Source organism: Osmia bicornis, chromosome 11 (assembly GCF_907164935.1).
Source record: "Osmia bicornis bicornis chromosome 11, iOsmBic2.1, whole genome shotgun sequence".
Taxonomy (NCBI): Eukaryota; Metazoa; Arthropoda; class Insecta; order Hymenoptera; family Megachilidae; genus Osmia; species Osmia bicornis.
In genome coordinates, this window is record NC_060226.1 from 6,610,473 (window position 1) to 6,631,648 (window position 21,176).

Consider the following 21,176-nt stretch of genomic DNA (forward strand, 5'->3'; position numbering starts at 1 on the left):
AGAGAAGTTAATGGGTCATATCATGGTTGGTTATAAAGCAAGAAGGCTATTTATTTAGAATATAACTAAATAGTCTGTTTTAATGTGCGACGGGCTACACGTATTGTAACATAATATCTAACAATAAAGTATTTTGTTTGCTTCAAAAATACATATATTTATTAAATATCAATAATTCATTTAACAGACTATTATATTATGTGGAAGGAAGGGAGAATAATACTGTATTTTCTTCTTATCTTAATATTTTATTTTTTCATACTATTACTTACAATTTATTTGTTTTAACTCATCTTTCCTTTACTTTATCTCTTTTTATCATATCTATCTCTGTTACTCTTCATTTCCCCCTGTTGAACATAAAATACACCCTCTAAGAGCAACCATTGCAGGGTTGAACCTCGACATGGGGCAACTTCTCTGTCTGGCTTTAGTGTTCTTTCTTCCTCTATCATTGTCTCTGCCCATGGTTCCACTGGTCGCAAGCAACGCGATCGATGGAGCGTCATCCGCGGTGAGTAACCCATCAATGGGTTCCCTTGCTTGTCGGTTAACACGCACGTACGGACCAAATAAAAATTCACTAACGAAAATAGAAGATAGGTTTCCTGTGAGTCAATTTCACGCAAAAGATTGTTCTATTTCCTGTTTATTTCATTCAAGAAACTCGATGATTTGTCATTATTTCCGCCCTTTGAAATGAGTCATAATTAACTTCATCACGGTAGAAAATCAATTTCACTTATTCTGGAATTATACATACATACTATCTACTAGTATTCTTATATTTGTACTGTATCGAGCATGGTAGGCTTTCCCAGGCTCTCCCGGGTTCTCGAACTTTCCAGGGGTTCCCGGCCACCCTTGAAGGCCTCCCCCAGGGATCCCGGCCTTCTTTGAAGGCCTTCACCCGGGTTCTCGGATTCCCGGCCATCCCCGGAAGCCTCCCCGGTTCCCGGGTTTCCGCTACTCTACATAGGCGGTCCCATAGAGAATGACAATAACAGGGGAGGCGCTTACCCACGAAAATTTTATTTGATATTTATTTTATTATCTATATTTCTTAATTATGTACTAAACCTTATATATATATAAAACGCAAAGACATCCGTCCGTGTCACTTTTCAACTTGTACGTCTAAGAGGTTCAATTTTTCTATAGGAAATCTATGGGTTGTACATTTTAGCTTTCGGGGTCCCTGACACCCCGGATGCCATAATGTGAATATGTAGAATATTGCCGGTGCTTCGGGGTCCTGGATACCCCAATACGTATCTGGTCGGTATGCAGAGAGCGCCACCGAATGCATCGGGGTCCCTGACACCCCGATGCCATAATGTCAGTATGCAAAGAGTGTCGTCAATACTACGGGGTCCCTAACACCCCAAGATGATTGCTTCGGGGTCTCTGACACCCCACAGTGATATGTTGATATACAGTGTTATCGGTGCCTCGGGGTCCTGAACACCCCAATATGATTTCCGATCGGTATTGAGAAAGCGCCACCTATGCATTGGGGTCCCTGACGCCCCGGATGCCATAATGTCGGTATACAAAGAGTGTTACCCGTGCTTCGGGGTCCCCGACACCCCAAGATGAAGTCATGTCGGTATTTAGAGGGCGCCATTGGTGCCGCGGGGTCCCTGATACCCCTGGATGAACTCAGGTCCACATGAAGAGGGCACAACCAGTATAATAATCGTCCTTTAATTTTTTTCCGGAGTTTATTTAATTTACTTTATTTATTTTCTTTGCTTATTAAATAAGCTCATCGAAGAGGATTATGATTGTATCCCTCTTCTGGGCCTCGGCCGAGGACCCCTTTTATTTCCCTTTTTCCAATTATCTCTCTTTATAGGCCAAGGCCACCCCTTTCAGTTATTAATTATTTTATGCTTCTTTATGGGCGAAGACCTACGCTCCCTAACTATTTATTATCCTACGCCTCTTTATGGACCAGGACCTCCCTTGGCAGATTTTCTACATTACTTTTAACATTAATATCGTCAAAATTAATACAATAAAATACTTTCAGTATTTTGCATAACATTGCTTTAAATAGTGTATACAATATCATAGAATCCGTTCTTATTTATTTAAAGTATTTATTGAAATATTTAAAGTATTGTACTTAATCTTTTCTAAGAGTTAAATGATTATACATCAGGAGCGTTTAAAAATAATATTTTTATATATATAAATGTATTTCTTATGTTCTTCATTCACGTGGATAACCTCAGTTTTACAACAGGAACTCGAGTTTATCCTGTTCTTCACCGAATAACATAAAAATGTATAGTAATATGAGATGTATATTTTAAATGATATTGTGTTTATTTTGAGTTTGTTATACTAACTTTGATCAACATGAATTACGTTAAATTCATCCAGTTTCGGAATTATAAATTTACATCAAAAATAGTAAACAAAACTAATGATATTTTGTATAAAGTTCAGAATTTTGAAACACCAGAAAAATTAAAAGGGACATTTGTCGAACGATGGGGTAAATTGACAACTGTAATTATATTAGATCAAGTATTTTCATTTGAATTTATTTGTTGTTTCTATTTACAGGTAAATATTGGAAGAATCTTTTCACAGATTACAAGGAAGTAGCAGTGAGTGTTGTGAATGATTGTAAAGAACGTCCAATAAAAGCTTCCGTATATGCTTCAGGTATATTTGTATTTAATTAAATAAAAATTGATACTTTATAATTTTATATTTTTCATAACTGTTAAAAATTTTCTTTACTTAGTTCTAGCATTCTGTATATATTTAAACAAACATAATCCAGATGAAAGTTCCTTCAGGGAACAGTTATTACAAAACACTATAAAGATAATGCAAGTGGGAGAAACTGTACGTAATCCAGTATCTGAATATCATGTGAAATGGTTAGGACAATGCTACAATGAAGGAATTGTACGAAGAATGAACTTGGGTATAGTTTCTTTGATTTGGTTAGATGACTATGATGAAACATGTTCTTTGTATAAAGCTGCTTGTCCTTATTTAGATGTACAATATGCAACATTTTACCAAAGAATAGTAGATTTTGGAATATTAGATAAGTGGTGGGTTTTAGAAAGTAAAATGAAAGACTATGATGTAAATGAAACAGAATTTAGTGATTTGAAAACTGAATAAACTATTTAATTTAGGAAGAATTAAAAAAATACTTGTCCTATTTCCATAGATTAACAATTACTTTCATATATTTAATAATAGCAATTATATTAAATTCAAAATCACTTTAATATTTTCGAAAGTACAAGTTACATAAAGAAACAAATACTTCCTTCAAAAGAAGTTTTTGAAACCTTTCTGTATAGTACAAATATCTTCTTTTAAAATCTAACAAACAAGTACTATCCTTAGTAATATTTATAGCTTAAGTATTTATATTTTTTCGACCTCACAAAATAATTACTACTTAAAGTAGAAAACATGCTTTTATTTCAAATATGTGTAGATTCCTAAAATATAGTATCAAAACATATATCAACCGAGTGTAGCTGCTAATACAAACATTATTTAATATACATATATCAAATATATAATTATTTTAACATTTAAATATCATTTGGTAATGTACAAAAATTGATTTTTTTTAAATTTCACATATGAATATTTTATTAATTTCTTTCTTTTCTTTTCTTTATATAGGATACATTAAAATCAGTCCTTATTTTGGCCATGTCCATGACTCATGTTTCTAAAATTAAAAAACTGTTAGCTATCTAACAACCATAAGAAATATAAAGTAACAAGTTAATGTAATAATCTTACCTCGAACATAGATAATAGCTGTGCGACAGGGAATATAAATCAACATTTTATTTGAGTAGTTGGAAAATGACTCTGGTATGGTAAAATGTTGTACACTGGTATCAACACGATTTTCTCCACCAAAATCCTTGTTATCGCTACATAAAAGGATTTTATAAGTTCCTGGAGTCTTTACTCCGACAGGATAATCCGGAAATGACTTTACCGGATGAAAATTAAAAACAAATATAAGCTCTGCTCGGTCAAAAACAACTACTTTGTCATCCTCGTGCTTCCAACTTACATATGCCTGTAAAAACCCCATATCTTTATTAATTACAGTACACAGTATGTAAACGAATTTCAAATATAAATTTAAGTATATAAGTACAGGAGGAGCATGTAGCCATCCATATTTTTCTTCGAGGGTATTTACAGCACGATCCCAATTATTCATGAATTTATATTTTAGTAATTCATCGTCTACTAAATTCCATTGCCTTCTGGCATAATGGTAGCTATCTCCATTGCCAGCTCGAGGAAAATCCAACCATTCAGGATGACCGAATTCATTACCTAAGTTTATATGTATATCAACAAATATATTTAAAATTCTATAAGAAAGTAATTTAGTAACTAACCCATAAAATTTAAATACGCTTCTCCTCCTAATACATGTGTAATTAACGTAATAAGATTATGAAGAGCAATTCCACGATTTATGATTGGATTTGGCGGACTTATTACGCTCATGTGAGTATACATTTCCTTGTCCATAAGCCAAAATGCAATTGTTTTATCACCTACGAGAGCCTGGTCGTGAGATTCTGAATAAGCTACCGTTTTCTCCATCCATCTTCGATTACTTAATGTCCAACAAATTTCTCCGACTTTCCAATCTTCATCTTTTACTTCTTTTAAAAGTTTAATCCACTTATCAGGAATAGACATAGCTAATCGGTAATCAAATCCTATACCACCTTCAAAAACAGGCCTTAAAGATCCATACAAAGAAATTAATAATTTTAATTTGTACTTAAATATATGATTACGAAAACGATTTATGACGATATTTTTTTTTCAAAATCATACCTGCAAGCTGCAGGCATTCCACTAACATCTTCCGCTATTGTAATAATTTCTGGATATAAATGATGCAACATATAGTTTGCAAGCATCAAATATACCACACCTTCAACATCAACATTCAGACCGAAATATTCATCATAATGACCAGTGAAACCTTGTCCAGCTCCTCTTGAATGATACAACATTGATGTAACACCATCAAATCTGTATAAATATATTATATGTAAGTAAACGATGTAAATTTTGCATTTTGATACACATTTTGGTATATAAATACCTAAATCCATCAAAGCCATATTCTTCGATATACCAACGTAAATTCGAAAGTAAAAATCGCAATACTTCGTATTCTCCGTAATTAAAAAGTCGACTGTCCCAAAGAGGATGTTGGCCGCGATTACCAGAATGGAAGAAACAACTATCGGTACCATCGAACATATTTAATCCATCCAAAGTATTCTTTGATGCATGCGAATGCACCATATCCAATAAAACATATAGACCATGTTGATGCGCTACATCTATTAACTGTTTTAGTTCTTCTGGCGTACCATAACGGGATGAAACCGCATAAAAGGAAGTCACCTTAATGAGTTTAATTATACGAGATATTGAAATATTTTTTGCTATTGTTGAGATACATATGCATACTATTAATTCTGACAATAAGTATTTTCAAATCATCTGTTCTAGATACATACCTGATACCCAAAACTGGCATAATAAGCATGTTCCATAATAGCCATTAATTGTATCGCATTGTAACCCTGTTTTACAATGCGAGGGATTATATTTGTAGCAAATTCTAAATATGTACCAACTTTGAATTCTTGAGTTGCAATACCCACATGACATTCATAAATTCTAAGACTGTCTGGTTTCTTTGGTTTTGGATACTTAAATTTATAAATCTGAACAAGAATATATTACCTTACATTATTAACAATTACTGTGAAACAAAATTAATTCAAGCTAGTATACATATGCTTCAATATGATTATATACATATATATACATTTTTAGATAATGGATACCATATACGTTGCTTGTATGTAGCACTTTCAGAACGATTTTGTGTAACATAGCTAGCCCAAGGACTTAACCGTTCTAGCAATTCATTATTATGGTCTTTTACAATTACTTTAACTTCTGAAAGATGTTTTATTGGACAAGTGCCATCAGCATTGGGAGGTAAATGTAATTCCCATTTTCCATAATCTAATCTTTTATAAGAGTTAGCTGTTGTATTCCAATTGTCTATTAATAAAAATGAGGAATAAAATTAAAATATTTATGTTTAAAAATATATAATATTATATGTATCTCTATAATAAACAATTGTAATTTACTTACTAAAATCTCCTGTTAAAAATAATTCTTGTGCACCAGGTGCCCATTCTTTTGCAGTAACACTATTATCTTCATTTATATGAATTCCAAAAGTTTTATATCCTGTTGAAAATTTTTCTAAACTGCCATCACCAGTTTCTAATCTTTCCAAATAATCCTTGTATAATGCGTACCTAATAAACAAAACGATTATGGAAAATGATGGTTTATTGAAACTGAGGATACGTACATTTGTATATACAATTTTGTAACAAAATAAATGGCAACTGATTACAGAAAAAGAACTTTAGATAACTATGCATTAAGTTATACTATTAAAGGAATTATAAATTATTAATGATGACTGAATTAAATAACATATTTTTACATATTGCATATAAAATACCTTTTACGAATTTCATTTTCATAAGGTTTCAAATACGGATCTCTTTCTAATAAAACATTTATTTCTGGTACTTCAACTTGAGAAGGATCCATGCTTGACCATTTCCCCCCCATATTTATTTCTTTGTTCACTTACAATCAAAAACACCTTAAAATTATAACTTTATTAAATTTTATATGACATTTCAAGGTGACCTCCTTTAGTATTTGCGGTATCAATGACCACAGATACAAAAAGACTGAACATACTTTTGTCTTTGAAGGGTCATGATTTTAGGGGATCCCAGGTACCCTCTGTCGAGAAACAAAGGCATGTCTAGTCTTTTGCATTTGTAGTCACTGGTCATATGAACTTATACAGTATTTTTATGATTCCACAAGATGGTCAGGTTAGGACGTGTTTACTTGTCAGATGCTTTAAAGCAAAGGATGAAACGTAAAGACTGTTTAAACATAACAGGAATGTGTACATAAAAAGTGGATAATCTTAAGAAGAAATCATGTTTTTCCCTATTGGATGGCCCCGGGTTCTAAACACAATCGAACCGGAAAACATAACGGCCGTTGTTTGCAATAGGGATAAAATACTTTTCGCTATTTTGACAACGGATGCTCTAACCATCTGGTATTGCAAGGCACGTGTTATAATTATAACATTGTTATTATATGTTTAAGTGAAGTTTAGTATTCACTAATGAAATAAAACCAATTCCTTTCCCTGTTTAGTACTTTCCCAGATGTTAAGGATGTTATCGATTCAGATTTAAATAATAGTTTTACTTTATTCATATTCCTAATATTTTCCTTTCAAATGATATTGTTTCTTATGCTATTACATGAATTTATAAAAAGCAACTTTTGTTATAGCCATGTGTACCTATTGTATTCATCAGAAGAACACCAGATTCATTAAGAAAGCATGGAGACAATATTTTATTACAGTGGAGACCAGATTCCAGTATGCTGGTTATTGGGGTATAACAGATCATATATTATATTAAATTATAACAAAACACATTAAAATTACTACATTAATTTTAATGTTTTCAGACATCAGATAGCTACCTTCTATTTTATAAATTATCGGATACTAGTCCAGAAGAAAGAGGACTTTATGAACAAAGAGACTCCCCAGTTACTAGTTTAAAAAGAGATAGTGCTGAACTATTTATTAAGGAAGTTATCCCTTCTTTAGTTTTAACATTTGTAAGTTAATGTTGAAAATACATTCTTGAAAGTTATGCAAACTAATGGAAATTGCAAGTTTTCAAACAATTTAAACACGCCCGAGCTTCGAATTACTTGGAATTTTATTTGAACCCTAAAAGTCTTGAAACTAAGGCTCTGTTGATAATACCGCTGCTAACATCACTTAATTTGTTTTTTTAGGAGAAATCAGTATGGATAGATGATGGTATTAGTTCTTTGGTTTGTATACGCGATGAACTTATGGTCGCTACAAAAACCAGTCATGTAATACGCCAAAAATGGGACGGTACGGCAAATAGAGATTACTCTCTTGACTTAAGGAGAATACCATTTAGTATAGATCAACAGATATCTACCGTAGCTGTACCATTAACTGAGAATAATGTATATATTACCGACATTGAATATTCTCCCTTAGTCGGTGGATTTGCAATTGTACTCAACACCGGCAAAGCAGCATTCCTCACAGCTCAGTCACTGAAATTTGATCCTAATGTATGTCAATTTATTTTCCTTTATGTAGATAACAAATTTATAGCAATCATATTTTTCAGCAAGTTCAAGGAATTTGGGCTAAAGATATTGAAGATGCTACGTGTGCAGCTGTAAATCACAAATATCGTCTTATTGCGATTGGAAGACAAAAGTATACTACACGTTTTATAAATCTATATGGGAACATAGTTTTATACGAGTCTATAATATATATTTTATTACTAGTTCTGAAGGGGTAGTATACTATGTCGACGAAACAACAGGAGGGCTAGAGATGTCACATACGTTGAGTTTATCTTCGAAAGATTATCCAGGAAGACCAGGTCGTGTAAGATGTTTAAAATGGACTCCCGATAGCTGTGCTATTGCATTGGCTTGGGAAGGTGGTGGCCTAGCGATATGGAGTACATTCGGTGCTCTTTTACTTTGTACTTTAAAGTGGGATTATGGTTTAAGAGTAGACCTGGCGCGTGATAATCCTTTGCATATTCATACGATGGTTGGTAGATTTATTAATATCGATTTTATTTCTAGTCCACCTCACCTTTTATATATTCCAGGAATGGTCTGCAGAAGGTTATCAGCTTTGGATGTTAAGAGAATCTCCAGATCCTTCCTTGATTGAAGAAAACGGAAACGAAAAAACTAATTTAAGGCGATCTTTGATACAATTAGATTTTGTAAAAAGTCCTTTAACTATCAATCCTTGCATGGTAACTATAAAAACAAGTATATAGATAACGATTTGTTATACTTATTACTGACCATGAGTTGGTATGTAGGGTCATCATGGACATTTGTATTTGCAAGGTGAAGACAGATTATATTTAAATCTTGGTGGTGGAGTTTCTACAAATGCTCCGACCTTTCATCTTGGTAGTGAAATTCCTAATGATTCTATCACGCAAACACTTGCGAGTTCCAAACAATGGCTAGTTGTTCCTATTCCCAGCGTGTATAGCGGTTCCAATTGGCCCATAAGAGTACGTGATGTTTGCTGTATTACATAAAATTTTACACCAGAATAATATGATGAAACAAATCTTTTTTTTTAGTACACTGCTATTGATAACGAAGGTATGAGTATAGCTGTAGCCGGGAGGACAGGATTGGCCCATTATTCTTTGCCTTCGCGTAAATGGAAATTGTTTGGTAATGAAACTCAAGAGCGGGATTTTATCGTTACTGGAGGACTATTATGGCATAAGGGTTTCTTGATAGCTAGCAGCTATTCAATATTAGACGACAAGGATGAAGTTAGAATATATCCTCGGGATACTCGTCTGGATAATAATTACGTTAGAACCGTTAGAATGCCATCCCAGGTATTATTGCTCAATACACTAAAAGACAGGCTCTTAACATTTTGTGCCAATGCACAAATAAGCATTTATGATATGATATTAGAAAGCAATAATGGTAAGTAAATGAAGGAAGCTAGTTTATTAAGTGTATAGAATCGCGCTTAAAATGTTTTTATTTCAGACGCAGGAAATGTAGAATTAACAAGATTGCAAACTGTAGATATTAGTGGACTTTGTGTTCATCCTGCTTGCGTTGTAAGTGCCACCTTGACTACTATACGTGCAGAAACGGCCGGAAGTCATCCGCATCCTGAAAGTCTTCTGTTAAATGTATCCGGACGTCTTCTTATGGTTCAACGAGAACATTGCACCGATAATCCAGAGGTGGTATGTAAATAATATCTTTATTGTTAATATAAATTAATCTAATATTCGTTATATTTTACAGCTATTTACATGTAGCGCTCCAACAGTATTAGCTTCTTACGTAGAAAATGTTTGGGTACCTTGGAGATCGAGGCGAGATAAACCTCATTTAACAGAAGCCTTATGGTTATTTTGTGGTGCTCACGGCATGCGTGTTTGGCTACCATTGTTTCCCAGAAATCATCAAGAGAAAACACATACATTTATGAGCAAGAGAATAATGTTGCCTTTTCATTTACGCATTTATCCCTTAGCTATACTGTTTGAGGATGCTATTCTACTCGGGGCAGAAAATGACACCGTACTTTTTACATCGGACACTAATTCCCCGTTCTCATTGCCATTTAGTTTACTAGAACTTACAGTAAGTATTTTTGTGAAATGTTAAGATGTTTCGTTAAACAATTGAAAATTTATTTATATTACTTCTAGAGTCAAGTTTACCTTCATCAAATATTACGGCAACTTATTCACCGTAATTTAGGATATCATGCTTGGGAAATAGCTCGCTCGTGTTCCGCATTGCCATATTTTCCCCATTCGTTAGAACTTTTGTTACACGAGGTACTAGAGGAAGAAGCAACTAGCAAAGAACCAATTCCAGATGCTCAGTTACCTTCCGTGGTGGAATTCATCCGTGAATTTCCAGGAGTTTGGGCTAGAGCAGTTGTACAGTGCGCTAGGAAGACTGAAATAGCACTTTGGCCTTATTTATTCTCTGTTGCTGGACCACCGAAAAAGCTGTTGCAGGATTGTTTACAACGCCAGGAACTCGATACTGCTGCTAGTTACTTAATAATTTTACAGAATTTAGAACCCTCTTCCGTTAGCCGGCAACATGCTACTTTATTACTAGACGCCGCTCTCGAACAAGGAAGATGGGAATTGTCAAAGGATCTTGTTCGTTTTCTTAGAGCAATTGGTAACATATAAAATACTTTTAAATACATTTTGCTTACACCATTTTCATATGTTTTCTTTTCCATAAGATCCAAACGACGTGGAATCGCCAAGAACATCTTGGGGTGGAACATCAAAATTAGGAGGACCTACGCAAACACCACCGCTTTCACCTCACGAAGATGACTTATCTCTGGTGTTAGGAACTATGCAAGTTTCACGAAGTCGAAGTTACAGTACTACAGTAACGCCTAAAGTACAATCTGATTCAGTGGCCAAAGATATAGCTCCGTCTTCAATGTTAGAGAAAACTAGAAATGTAGTTATGAGACGAAAGAAGTCTGTACCGACAAACACTTCTAAAATCGAGAAACCTGACAGCAAGTAAGTTCAGATTAACATTCATAAAAATGAATGAAGTGGTGTTCTTTAAAATTAAAATGAAATATTTATATTTTTCAGGGAGGGTTCGGCTGAAGAATTCTTTATCGACGTGATACTACAACGTCACGCTCGTCGGCTACTTTCGGCAAAGAGACTTGCCGATTTAGGCAGATTTGCTGCTCGATTAGATTTTCATTTAGTTACATGGTTCGGAAGAGAACGCGATAGAGCAGCGAAAATAGATGATTATATCGCAGCATTGAAAGCAGTACACGAAGATTTTGCATTTGCTTACCCCGTGTTATCACTTCCAACTTTACAAAAGTATCGAAGATCTAGCCTTACCTCTCTGCGTTCTATAAAATCAATTAGTTTAGAAACCCCGGAGGATGAACCAGTGCAATCCAATTTTGCCGTTGATTTACCTGATAGCGGTTATACTAGTTTACCAAGTGGAAGACCACCTTACACTACATTAGTTTCTCCTGTTGCGAGTTTAGAAACACAGTTCCCTGCTGTTGAAACCAAATTAACGACAAATATGTTACATGGTATTTATATCTCCTTACTATACGCAAGGAATATAACGAGTGATTATATTAATTGAAATTGTATAAGTATATTGTTATTGTATTTTCAGATGCTAATAGTATTCTTAGTGATAGCAGTACTATTTGGAGAGATGATACTGAATCCATTGTTGGAACTGGAGTCGGAACAGTGTGTTGGGTTTCACCAGAGCCGGTGGAACAAACAGAGGTCCATAATGCTTCGCCCTGTGCACCGATAAGTCGTGCAGAAGTACAACTTAGATATCTTTTACAATTATTTTTGGAGGGTGGTTGCTTAGGGTGGGCTGCGGTACTGGCAACAGTTCTATGCGATGCACCTGCTATGGCTAGAACTATTCGAGCTGCACATGCTCCCATGCAGACTTTTGATTCTGTAATTAATTTAAGAGATGGTCTCCTTACGTTAACCAGATGGTCGCATTCTGAATGGTACGTATTAAAAAGAAAGTAAAATATAAATTGTATAAAAGTAATTTATTTGTATTTCAGTTTGGGATATAGACCATTTATGTCAGGAATCCAGGGTCAAATTTCTTTGTTGAACAGGCTAATTGTAACTAAGCAACAACAAGAACAAGAGCAGATACCGGAGAGTCCTTCTCCCAGTCCAGCTCCATCAGCTAATAGTAATCAACGGGGAAATTTATCTAGATCTCGACATTCGTCCATTAGTCATACTTCAACAACTACACCATTAGAGGAAGAACGATCCCATGAACTATCTTTAAATGCTGAACAGACTTTCCGAGGTAACTATAGCAATCTCAATACCGTGGAGAATACTAATTCACAGTCTTCGTGTATCATCTCCTAAAACAATACTGTCTTCATGAAATTGGAATACATTGTATTATTATGCTGTTGAGTAGGTACAAAAATTTTTCTAGAATTTTTCAGCTTTTTATGGAACATGTTTAAGTACTGTTGGCTGAAAACGAAACTCGTCAAATTACTATTTGATATTAAGTATCTCTTAAAGTAACGTGAGATAGATGTGATTAGCATCAAACCCCACTGTTAAAGAGATAAGTGACAATGAAAGCTAATAATTTTCATATTTTCAATCGTGATAACAAATATATTGGTTGATCGTTGTACCATAATTATGTATACAGTAATATCTTTGAAAATTTTAATATATAAGAAACAAATGTTACAAAATTAATATTTCTCATTTTTTAAGCATTTCTACGCATGTAAATATGTTATTCAAATCGTAGAAAGAGTGTTGTTGAAATATTTTTAGAGTCATTCTAATAACAAGCAAGCAATTCTGTACAAGAAACAATATAGTTTAATGATACTGCAATACGTGACTGATATCACTTCTTCCTCTACTCATAGACAATATATATTAAATAATGAATATTGACATATATGCAATTGATGTTAGTAGATTCCGAACTTAATTGTGAAGAAAATAAAAAAAAAATGTACTCTGATATTTTATGTATTACGGTATCATATTGACTGAATTGTGATTATTATTAAAAAAAAAAAAAAAAATTGCACTAACTGTCATCTATTTCAATATTAATCATACATTTCAGAAGAGTTATACAAAATTAATGTTGGTAATATATTGTGTTTGAATAGTAGTGAGCTAAACAAAATGACCGTCCTGTAATCCAAATTTCTTTAACATAGACAAAGAACTGAATTTTATATAATCAAATTAAAAGGATAACTATATAAATTTGATGTAACTCTACCTAACTTTATAATCGATATTATTATAGATATCGATTTTCTATTAAAAGAACTGGTGTGTCAAATAATATATATACGAAGATGGATAACGTTTAACGAATTGTAATTTATATAATATACATTTTTTATTGAACGAATTAATAATTAATACTTCGATTCAACGATAATTGTAAATAATGCAAAACGGTTTAGTGGTGATCTGTATCGTTTAAGAATTAATCACTCTTACAGAAGACACTAATACTCATGTAAATTGGGCAAGGAAAGTAGTGGATTTATATTACAAGCAATTAAGAAAAATAATTTAATTATTTCATTTACAAATTCAAGTTTTTATTGAAATAATTTTTAATAATAAAACGATATTATATCTTTTAATAGTATAAGTTTTACTAAAGAATAGAAATAGACCAATATACTGATGTATGTAATATTTTATTCATAAAAAGATGGAACTAATATTTATTTTGTTTTCTTATAGGCAGTAACATAATTTTTCAATTATAATTATGTTTACTAAGTCTTTAATTTCAGTTGATAAATACACAGGATGTCCCATATAACTGAATCAAGCTTAAACCGGGTAGTAGATAGATCAAAATTTCATTAAACAAAATTAAATAGCATGGAATGGAGCATCTCGTTATTTCCTACAAAAAAGTATTAAGGTACTTGGATTGAAAATTAATTAGTTCAAAAGATATCTGAGGGAGAAATAGGGAGATCTTGATGGTCATTCCCGAAGATTGAAACATCTCCACTTCCGGTTCTGGCGCATGCTATTTAATTTTTCCTAATATTTTGTTCAATATCTTACCTTGCTAGAGTTATAGCTTGGTCCAGTTGCATGAGATACCCGTACTGTAAACATATTAATACTACGTATTATAATTTTGCAATGCAAATACTGAAAAACAATTTTACTCGTTACAAACAGTCAAAAAACAATAATCAAAATTATTTGTAAGCCTCCATGTAAAATTAATGTAAACCTGCTATTGGGAAATGATTAATTGATAAAAATAATTCATATCTAAGTAAAAATAATTGTAGATTGATTGTTTCACAGTTTTTATAATTGAAAAATATACTTCGTTTTACTCGATGTGCAACACAATAGCATGATTTTCTTTAATCTAGTTGCTGATTAACCACGGGACTTAGTTTTACTATCACATTAAGTAATATATGAAAAAACTGTGAAACAGTAATAACAAACGGTTTATATACATACATACACACGTACATACTGTAACATAGATATTCAGAAATATATATTTTCCCATAAGTTATGTGATTTTCTAAAATTTATAAACGTGGCACAGCGTATTTCTAAACAACATATAAAAAATATCAAGGGTTCTTCTAAGCATAAGAGTTCAGATACTACATTCTTATATTTATTTATACTAATTTAAAAGCATGTATAATTTCATATATAATTCGGTAAGCATGTATAAATTCAGATTCAATATACTTCAATAATGTAAACGCTGACTTTATACTGATTCTTTTATAAATTGACTGTCTTAGGTTTACTCAGATATTTTTCTTTAACACTAGGTATATTTCTTCTTAAATATAAAAAGAGTTTAAGTTTTATCAAAACGATATGGCAACAATTTTATTTTGATGCTGAACATGTAAAAAATTAAATTAAGTTCTCTTAAGTGTATTCAAAAAGAAGTTATACAAATTCAAAGGATCCACATAGTAGAATTTGATGTTACAAAATAAAAATGTGTACCCAATATCTAAACGTATTTTCTCAATATAAAATTGGTTTTGCATCCATGGATAATAATTTACTAATTTAAATAAAGTTAAAATTTGAGCATAGTGTGCTTTTTCGTCATTATGTAAAAAACGTCATTGTAAACACGCGACTTCGAGTTTCTAACATTCACTGAACGGAAGACGTTCGTTTGTAATAACTAAGCTTCTTAACGGAAGCTCCAAAATGCAGGCACCGTTAGGAACAAAATAAAAAAGAGAACAAGAGTATAATAGTATTGGAACTTTCATAAACTATCAATATCATTCAACATCGTTACTGTTGGTGTGAAGTAACGTAAGTTGGATTGTACGCTGCCTGTTTTTCGTACACAACTTCCGCATATGGTGGTGGTTGTGACATTTCTGAAAAAGATAGTAATATTAATTTTAACAATAAAAAATGTCCATTTTCACAGTGGCGTTCAACGTGTTAATATTGAACTATAATATTTGCAATAATCACCTGCTGAACTTGTAGCATTCATAGCAGTTACATGAGGTTGAGTCGATTGTGGGACACTCGCGGGTGATTGAATTACATGTACGACAGTAGGTACCTGTACTTCTGGAACAAATGTACCCACAAAAAAGGCTTAACTCTTGAGAGACAATAAATTAACATTTCAAGGAGTTCAATCAAGGAAATAATATTTATGCACTTATGATTAACATCAATATAGTATTTCCTGGGAAAGTGTTATTAGTTTAAGACTTGACGGTGATCTTGCAAAAGAGAAAGATATTATGTGACTCGATCTTGTTCATTTTTAAATGCGTCAGGAAAAGGGGTAAGATGAACTACGAAACGTTTCTTCCTGCGGCCCTGGAAGAAGTTTCAGATTTCAGTTCTTATCTCTTCTAAACTATTGTTACGTCGATCGGATTGTATGTATTTTGGTTTCTAAAATATTTTGCGACTTCGCTACATCCCCTACTTCCTTCGACATCTCTCTTCCGGTTTCTTTATCACGCTGTTTGCGGCTACGCATTGGAAACCGCATTCTCGTTTACCACCGCCACACATGCATCTTTTTTGGAACATTCTACGTATCACTTGTAAAATTGCTAATTGTAATTACTTACTAGTAACTAAACGGTTAAAAAATGAAAGAAGAAAATTAGAATCGTGTTAATGTTATATTAAAAATATAAACTTACTGTCTTAATAATGAAACAAAAATATAAAATTCAATTGTCTTTGATGTGATAGTGGAAGGAAAGTGTTTGTTCACACTGATAGATCACAAAAATATTTATTATATAACGTTACAATGAGAAGCGCTTATCTATATGTCATATTGTGCACCTTAAGTTTATATTATTACATAAATTTGTCAGTAGCTGAATCGGCGATGTAAAATAGATCACAAATATAATTAACAAAATACTTTCTGTGCGTTATGTTAATATAAAAATATAAATTAGCTGCCTTGTTTTATTTGCACTGACAAAATAGACTCTATTAATTCGCAGGTATAAAATTTCAATATGATATATAACAAGTAACCATCATACGTTGTTTCTACACATTCCAGCGCGTGTGTAAATCTTGAAATTTTTAATTGAACGCAAAATATATTAAGTATTTTTTTCCGAATCGCTTTAACTTAATGATATATATTTCTTATTACAATATAAATAAAATAAAAAAAATAAAGCACTAATGGAATGTTAATGATCCTTTGCTCAATTGAGAACTTTATTTTGCAACTAAATTCTAATTATTTTTGCAAAGGATTAAATGCAAGCACGCGAGAGCTATAAAAATATTGTTTCTTTTTATAATACAAAATACTGACATTTTAGTAAACAACCTATTACTACTGATCTATCGATCGTATTATATTTTTAAATAACAAAATGCCGAAGCTTTCATATGATTCTCAATTCGTTACTTTTAGAAAAATTGAACACTAGTTCATTATTGAACTGCTGATATAGCTTACGCGTTTGTATATATTAAAAATGTTTTTAGTGTTGTTTAGTAGTATATAACACTAGAAGCAGTAATGTATGATGCAAAAATATTATATAGAATATATAGAAAAATATGTATAGAGTAATATATAAAAAGCAAAGTAAGAATTAATAATTTAAAAAATACTTATTCCCTGACACACATAAGTTTCATTTCATGTGTAATACAATGTCAGGAAGTAAGAAGATGTGATGAAATGGATTCAGGCCATGGCTGGTCCTATAAAAAATTACACCTAATTAAGTCCTGCAAACTTACGTATTTCCATAAGCTTCCACTCTAATAATGAATAGGGATGTAATCAACCCACTGGTAAATTTTCAAAATTTTTAATCAGGTAATTAAATTTTTAATGCTACCAATTTCCTCCGTAGAAATTCAGATAATTTGAACGGAAACGATAAAGTGTGCGTGACGTGAACTGTATCTGCAGCAAAATGCAGACACAATTCATTCTTTCATAAAGCGGTAGCGGTATTTGATCAGCTTTGTCATTGCCAAACGATTAATTACAGTTGTCTTCAAGAATTATGACTCATTCACAGATAAGCGTACTAAACGTGCAACGGTTAAATGCATAATCAATCTTTTGGCAATCTAACAAAATTTCTAATAAAATGTATATTTTTTGTTCCAAAGTACTTCCACTCGTGATAAAAGGTACAATCAAACTTACATTACGAGTACTCTTTTGATAATTGTATCATGTAAATCATTATCAAATACTTCTGATTAAATTCTTCGTTGTATGATAAATTATTAGATGGTCGATGAAAAAAAATGAAGTAAACTTAAATTCATGATATCTATGAAAATGTTCTGACATTGTTAAACGAAGGGGTTATAGAAAAATATTCTTACTTCCATAAACTGTTCCTCGATGACGTCTGCGATACCATGGACAGCAACTACAGCATAAACATGATATGCAACATACTATCAATGAAACTCCAATCACTGCTGCCGCAATCACTGTGAGAAGAAGCCTGTAATAGAATGACACACATTTTAAATTAATCACTGCTTCCTGTCGCCAAAATTCACTGTAAAATTAAGATGCGTAACAAGATCGTTCTTTTATTTTTCTTCAAATTTTCATCTAGATTCAACATTCGAAAATGTGCTGTTTAATATTTGTTCTAGTTATATGATATGAAAGTACAAAGTTATAACTTAAGTGAAGTATCGATAATATAATCTATCGGTAGAATCAGATAGCGTTGTCTGAGCTATTATATTACACTAATACCTAATGCTATTTTAAATGCTGTTTAATTTTATATTAAATAAATTTCAGTTATCGAACCAAGGGGTACCACGAATATCCGCGGTGAAATTATTATAAATAAATATTGTAATGTACTACCATGTTGTTTTCGTCATGAATTCCGCCGCGTCGCAACAATACATTCGGTTATTCTCAATATCCACGCAGCAATAGGATTTGTCTGAGGAGTCCAATAATCCTGGACAAGAATCTAGTATTTCTGACAGAACATTTTTGTGTCCGTACGAGCATTGCATTCCTAAAAACATAATGAACATCAATCTTATTAACAGAAATGTACAGTGCAAGATAGTACAGGCATCGTCCGAACGTTTACACGGCAGGGGTTAAATAATGAAACAAAACGTATCCGAATAAAATGACCTTGAAATCCAAAAAAAGAACAGTCTCCGAAGAGTTGATCTTCACCGTGATATTTGTATCCTTGAATCAGATATTGACACGGACTGTTGGGAGGATGTAAATCACCAGTGAATGGTCCACGACGAGACGTTTTATAAAATGTTGTCAAGGTTTGCAGACCCACCGGTGGGTCAAGGCGAACCGTGAATATGCGTGAACTCGATGAAGGTGTTTTGTTAAAGGTGACGTTGGTTTCTATTTTTTCGAATGGATAGAGGTGTCCAGATATAGAGCGGACCATCTAATCCTAATTTTTTTTTTTTAATTAAACGAGATAAGGGGGCAAACTATTTGGTACGTAATGTAAGAAGAGTCAAAGGTGCGGTTTTAAATAAAACTCAGCCCGGAGATTTAAATAAATCTCAAACGTATATTTGAGTCGCGATCGACTAATAGGGCAGCCCAAACAGGACTTTCCTGGCTCGGAAAAGTCCTCTTGTTCCGAAGAACCCAAAATCCTTCCGTACCACTTGGGACTCTGTCCTGTAAAATCGGCCAACATCGGCCGTGCAATTAGGCGTTGGGTCGTTTAGCCTTCGGTCGTCGTCACCGGATTTCCTAACAGTAACTGAAAAGTTTGGGGATTTTCTGTGGTCGTTAAGTTCCCTGCATGCAAAGTTCAACGCAGGTGTCGATCCAAAGTCCCTTTCAATTTCGACATTTGAATCAACTCGGATTACGTCTTTAAGAGTTAAGGCTTAAACGATTACTTTATCGGGTTTATACTGTGATGAATTTATAATTTATAATTTATAATTTCTAGATAATATTGTTAAAAAATTTCTTTGCATCGACTACGTCAGTTCGTGCTTAATTGTATAGACATAACAGTGATTCTAGATAATCAGTTTCCGCTTCTAGATTTGAACGACGTTGAACTTACAACGTCGCCATTGTCAGATAAATCAAACGGAAGTTTCATCTTACATTGTAGATAAAACAAATTTGAATGAGGAAACTGTTAGCTAGCTATTTCGTAGAAATGAACGAAATTCGTGTATGTAGAAATACGTTTTAATAATGAAGTTTTTAATTAATTCCATTGAATCATTGTTACTTATACAATATTGAAAAGTAATCACCGGTTATTTAAAATATTACTTTGTGAATTTGTATTTCTATCCCTTTACGATCAGTAAATCTACGTGTGATTTCGATGTAAACGTGTATCGGTATAGATGATAAATTCAGATATGCGTTCGGCGAAAACAGTCATCGTTAAGCTAACTCTGCCGACAGACGCAGCAATTATAAAGTCTGCAATAGATATATGTATGTAAAATAATATTCAGATTAATTTTTGATTTATTATAAAATCAAGTCAACAATTAATAAGAAATAAGTTTTTATTGATAAACTTATATTTTAATATAGGATTCCCTTTTTTTTTTGTACTAATAAAATTCATTTCACATTTATATATTCACTTAATGCAATAGAAATTTAACGATTACCTATTAGCTTAAAAAAATAATTCCAAGTATCGATGACACTTGGTGTTTATGATCTCTATGAAAGGTAAGCACGAGGGAGTTAAGTAAACATAATCTAAGCTTGTTTATACACACAGTAAATGTGTGAAAATCGGCGACTTATATGACGTAACGAACCAATGAACGATTAAAAACAGCCGGAAATACCGGAAAAGATTGTAAATTATTTGCATTTATCAGCTATTGTTCGCAAATATTATGCAAAGGCAGAACTTAATCCTTATTTAGATCAATGTAATAGCAATATATTAATTAGAGTTAAATAGAAATTATTTTATTGCCCATAATTACTTATTTCATTTGGGAAATCAATCTATGTAGCAAATCATGATTATTATTATAATAAAATACGAGATTTATTGAATAACGATTAGATACTTACCGTAGGATAACCCCATGTTCAGGCAAAGAAGTGCCAGCAAGGTGGTAGCACGCAACATTTTAAAAGACTTCAAAGTATCAAAGTAAAAATCTCAAAAATATTAAGTATTAAAGTATTAAACACAGCTTCTAACACTTAATAAATATGAATATAATTAATACACAAATTCAATATTCAAACACGTCGAACAGAGCCTGAAAGCTGCAGGTTGAAGACTGAAATATTGTCAAGTATTAGTATGACTCAAAAGATGTCATCCA

General features: G+C 32.6%; 4 protein-coding genes across 7 annotated transcripts; 2 read left to right on the plus strand and 2 right to left on the minus strand.

The window, feature by feature from the left end:
• The first annotated feature begins 1,736 nt into the window (after window positions 1–1,736).
• LOC114873815 (mitochondrial import inner membrane translocase subunit Tim29) lies at window positions 1,737–3,593 on the plus strand. 2 transcript variants are annotated; one of them, XM_029182537.2, is made up of 4 exons: window positions 1,737–2,506; window positions 2,578–2,679; window positions 2,762–2,947; window positions 3,023–3,593. In XM_029182537.2, exons 1-4 carry the CDS (start codon window positions 2,368–2,370, stop codon window positions 3,151–3,153), a joined length of 558 nt encoding a protein of 185 aa, XP_029038370.1. In that variant the 5' UTR covers window positions 1,737–2,367; the 3' UTR covers window positions 3,154–3,593. The 2 variants fall into 2 exon arrangements, with proteins under 2 accessions (XP_029038370.1, XP_029038369.1); XM_029182536.2 differs by having other exon boundaries at window positions 1,743–2,506; window positions 2,762–3,593.
• A 65-nt stretch (window positions 3,594–3,658) lies between these two features.
• On the minus strand, window positions 3,659–6,809 carry LOC114873813 (1,4-alpha-glucan-branching enzyme). The gene is made up of 10 exons (XM_029182530.2): window positions 6,599–6,809; window positions 6,217–6,386; window positions 5,879–6,120; window positions 5,565–5,774; window positions 5,141–5,448; window positions 4,867–5,067; window positions 4,416–4,768; window positions 4,166–4,350; window positions 3,796–4,084; window positions 3,659–3,721 (listed from the first exon to the last, which is right to left on the minus strand). Exons 1-10 carry the CDS (start codon window positions 6,709–6,711, stop codon window positions 3,714–3,716), a joined length of 2,079 nt encoding a protein of 692 aa, XP_029038363.1. The 5' UTR covers window positions 6,712–6,809; the 3' UTR covers window positions 3,659–3,713.
• A 115-nt stretch (window positions 6,810–6,924) lies between these two features.
• Window positions 6,925–14,885, plus strand: LOC114873812 (guanine nucleotide exchange factor subunit Rich). 2 transcript variants are annotated; one of them, XM_029182527.2, is made up of 16 exons: window positions 6,925–7,232; window positions 7,465–7,572; window positions 7,648–7,803; window positions 7,987–8,301; window positions 8,361–8,452; window positions 8,527–8,800; window positions 8,862–9,014; window positions 9,084–9,284; window positions 9,357–9,720; window positions 9,787–9,992; window positions 10,054–10,395; window positions 10,464–10,953; window positions 11,021–11,315; window positions 11,394–11,866; window positions 11,956–12,316; window positions 12,377–14,885. In XM_029182527.2, the coding sequence occupies exons 1-16, from the start codon at window positions 7,098–7,100 to the stop codon at window positions 12,699–12,701; spliced, it is 4,290 nt and encodes a 1,429-aa protein (XP_029038360.1). In that variant the 5' UTR covers window positions 6,925–7,097; the 3' UTR covers window positions 12,702–14,885. The 2 variants fall into 2 exon arrangements, with proteins under 2 accessions (XP_029038360.1, XP_029038361.1); XM_029182528.2 differs by having other exon boundaries at window positions 9,787–9,989.
• Window positions 14,886–14,981: 96 nt separating this feature from the next.
• LOC114873816 lies at window positions 14,982–21,161 on the minus strand. 2 transcript variants are annotated; one of them, XM_029182540.2, is made up of 5 exons: window positions 20,917–21,161; window positions 18,718–18,877; window positions 18,213–18,337; window positions 15,837–15,935; window positions 14,982–15,736 (listed from the first exon to the last, which is right to left on the minus strand). In XM_029182540.2, exons 1-5 carry the CDS (start codon window positions 20,972–20,974, stop codon window positions 15,648–15,650), a joined length of 531 nt encoding a protein of 176 aa, XP_029038373.1. In that variant the 5' UTR covers window positions 20,975–21,161; the 3' UTR covers window positions 14,982–15,647. The 2 variants fall into 2 exon arrangements, with proteins under 2 accessions (XP_029038373.1, XP_029038372.1); XM_029182539.2 differs by having other exon boundaries at window positions 15,837–15,938; window positions 20,917–21,160.
• Window positions 21,162–21,176: the final 15 nt, after the last annotated feature.

Coding starts and splice junctions, on each gene's coding strand:
- LOC114873815 (XM_029182536.2), top strand. CDS start 2,368: ATGAATTACGTTAAATTCATCCAGTTTCGGAATTATAAATTTACATCA. Junction 2,507..2,577: donor GACATTTGTCGAACGATGGG/GTAAATTGACAA, acceptor TTCTATTTACAG/GTAAATATTGGAAGAATCTT. Junction 2,680..2,761: donor AGCTTCCGTATATGCTTCAG/GTATATTTGTAT, acceptor TTCTTTACTTAG/TTCTAGCATTCTGTATATAT.
- LOC114873813 (XM_029182530.2), bottom strand. CDS start 6,711: ATGGGGGGGAAATGGTCAAGCATGGATCCTTCTCAAGTTGAAGTACCA. Junction 4,351..4,415: donor AGCGTATTTAAATTTTATGG/GTTAGTTACTAA, acceptor ATATAAACTTAG/GTAATGAATTCGGTCATCCT. Junction 4,085..4,165: donor GATGGCTACATGCTCCTCCT/GTACTTATATAC, acceptor GGGTTTTTACAG/GCATATGTAAGTTGGAAGCA.
- LOC114873812 (XM_029182527.2), top strand. CDS start 7,098: ATGTTTTTCCCTATTGGATGGCCCCGGGTTCTAAACACAATCGAACCG. Junction 9,015..9,083: donor TAACTATCAATCCTTGCATG/GTAACTATAAAA, acceptor GTTGGTATGTAG/GGTCATCATGGACATTTGTA. Junction 9,721..9,786: donor GATATTAGAAAGCAATAATG/GTAAGTAAATGA, acceptor TTTTTATTTCAG/ACGCAGGAAATGTAGAATTA.
- LOC114873816 (XM_029182539.2), bottom strand. CDS start 20,974: ATGTTGCGTGCTACCACCTTGCTGGCACTTCTTTGCCTGAACATGGGG. Junction 18,878..20,916: donor GAACATGGGGTTATCCTACG/GTAAGTATCTAA, acceptor TTATGTTTTTAG/GAATGCAATGCTCGTACGGA. Junction 18,338..18,717: donor TTCATGACGAAAACAACATG/GTAGTACATTAC, acceptor ATTCTATTACAG/GCTTCTTCTCACAGTGATTG.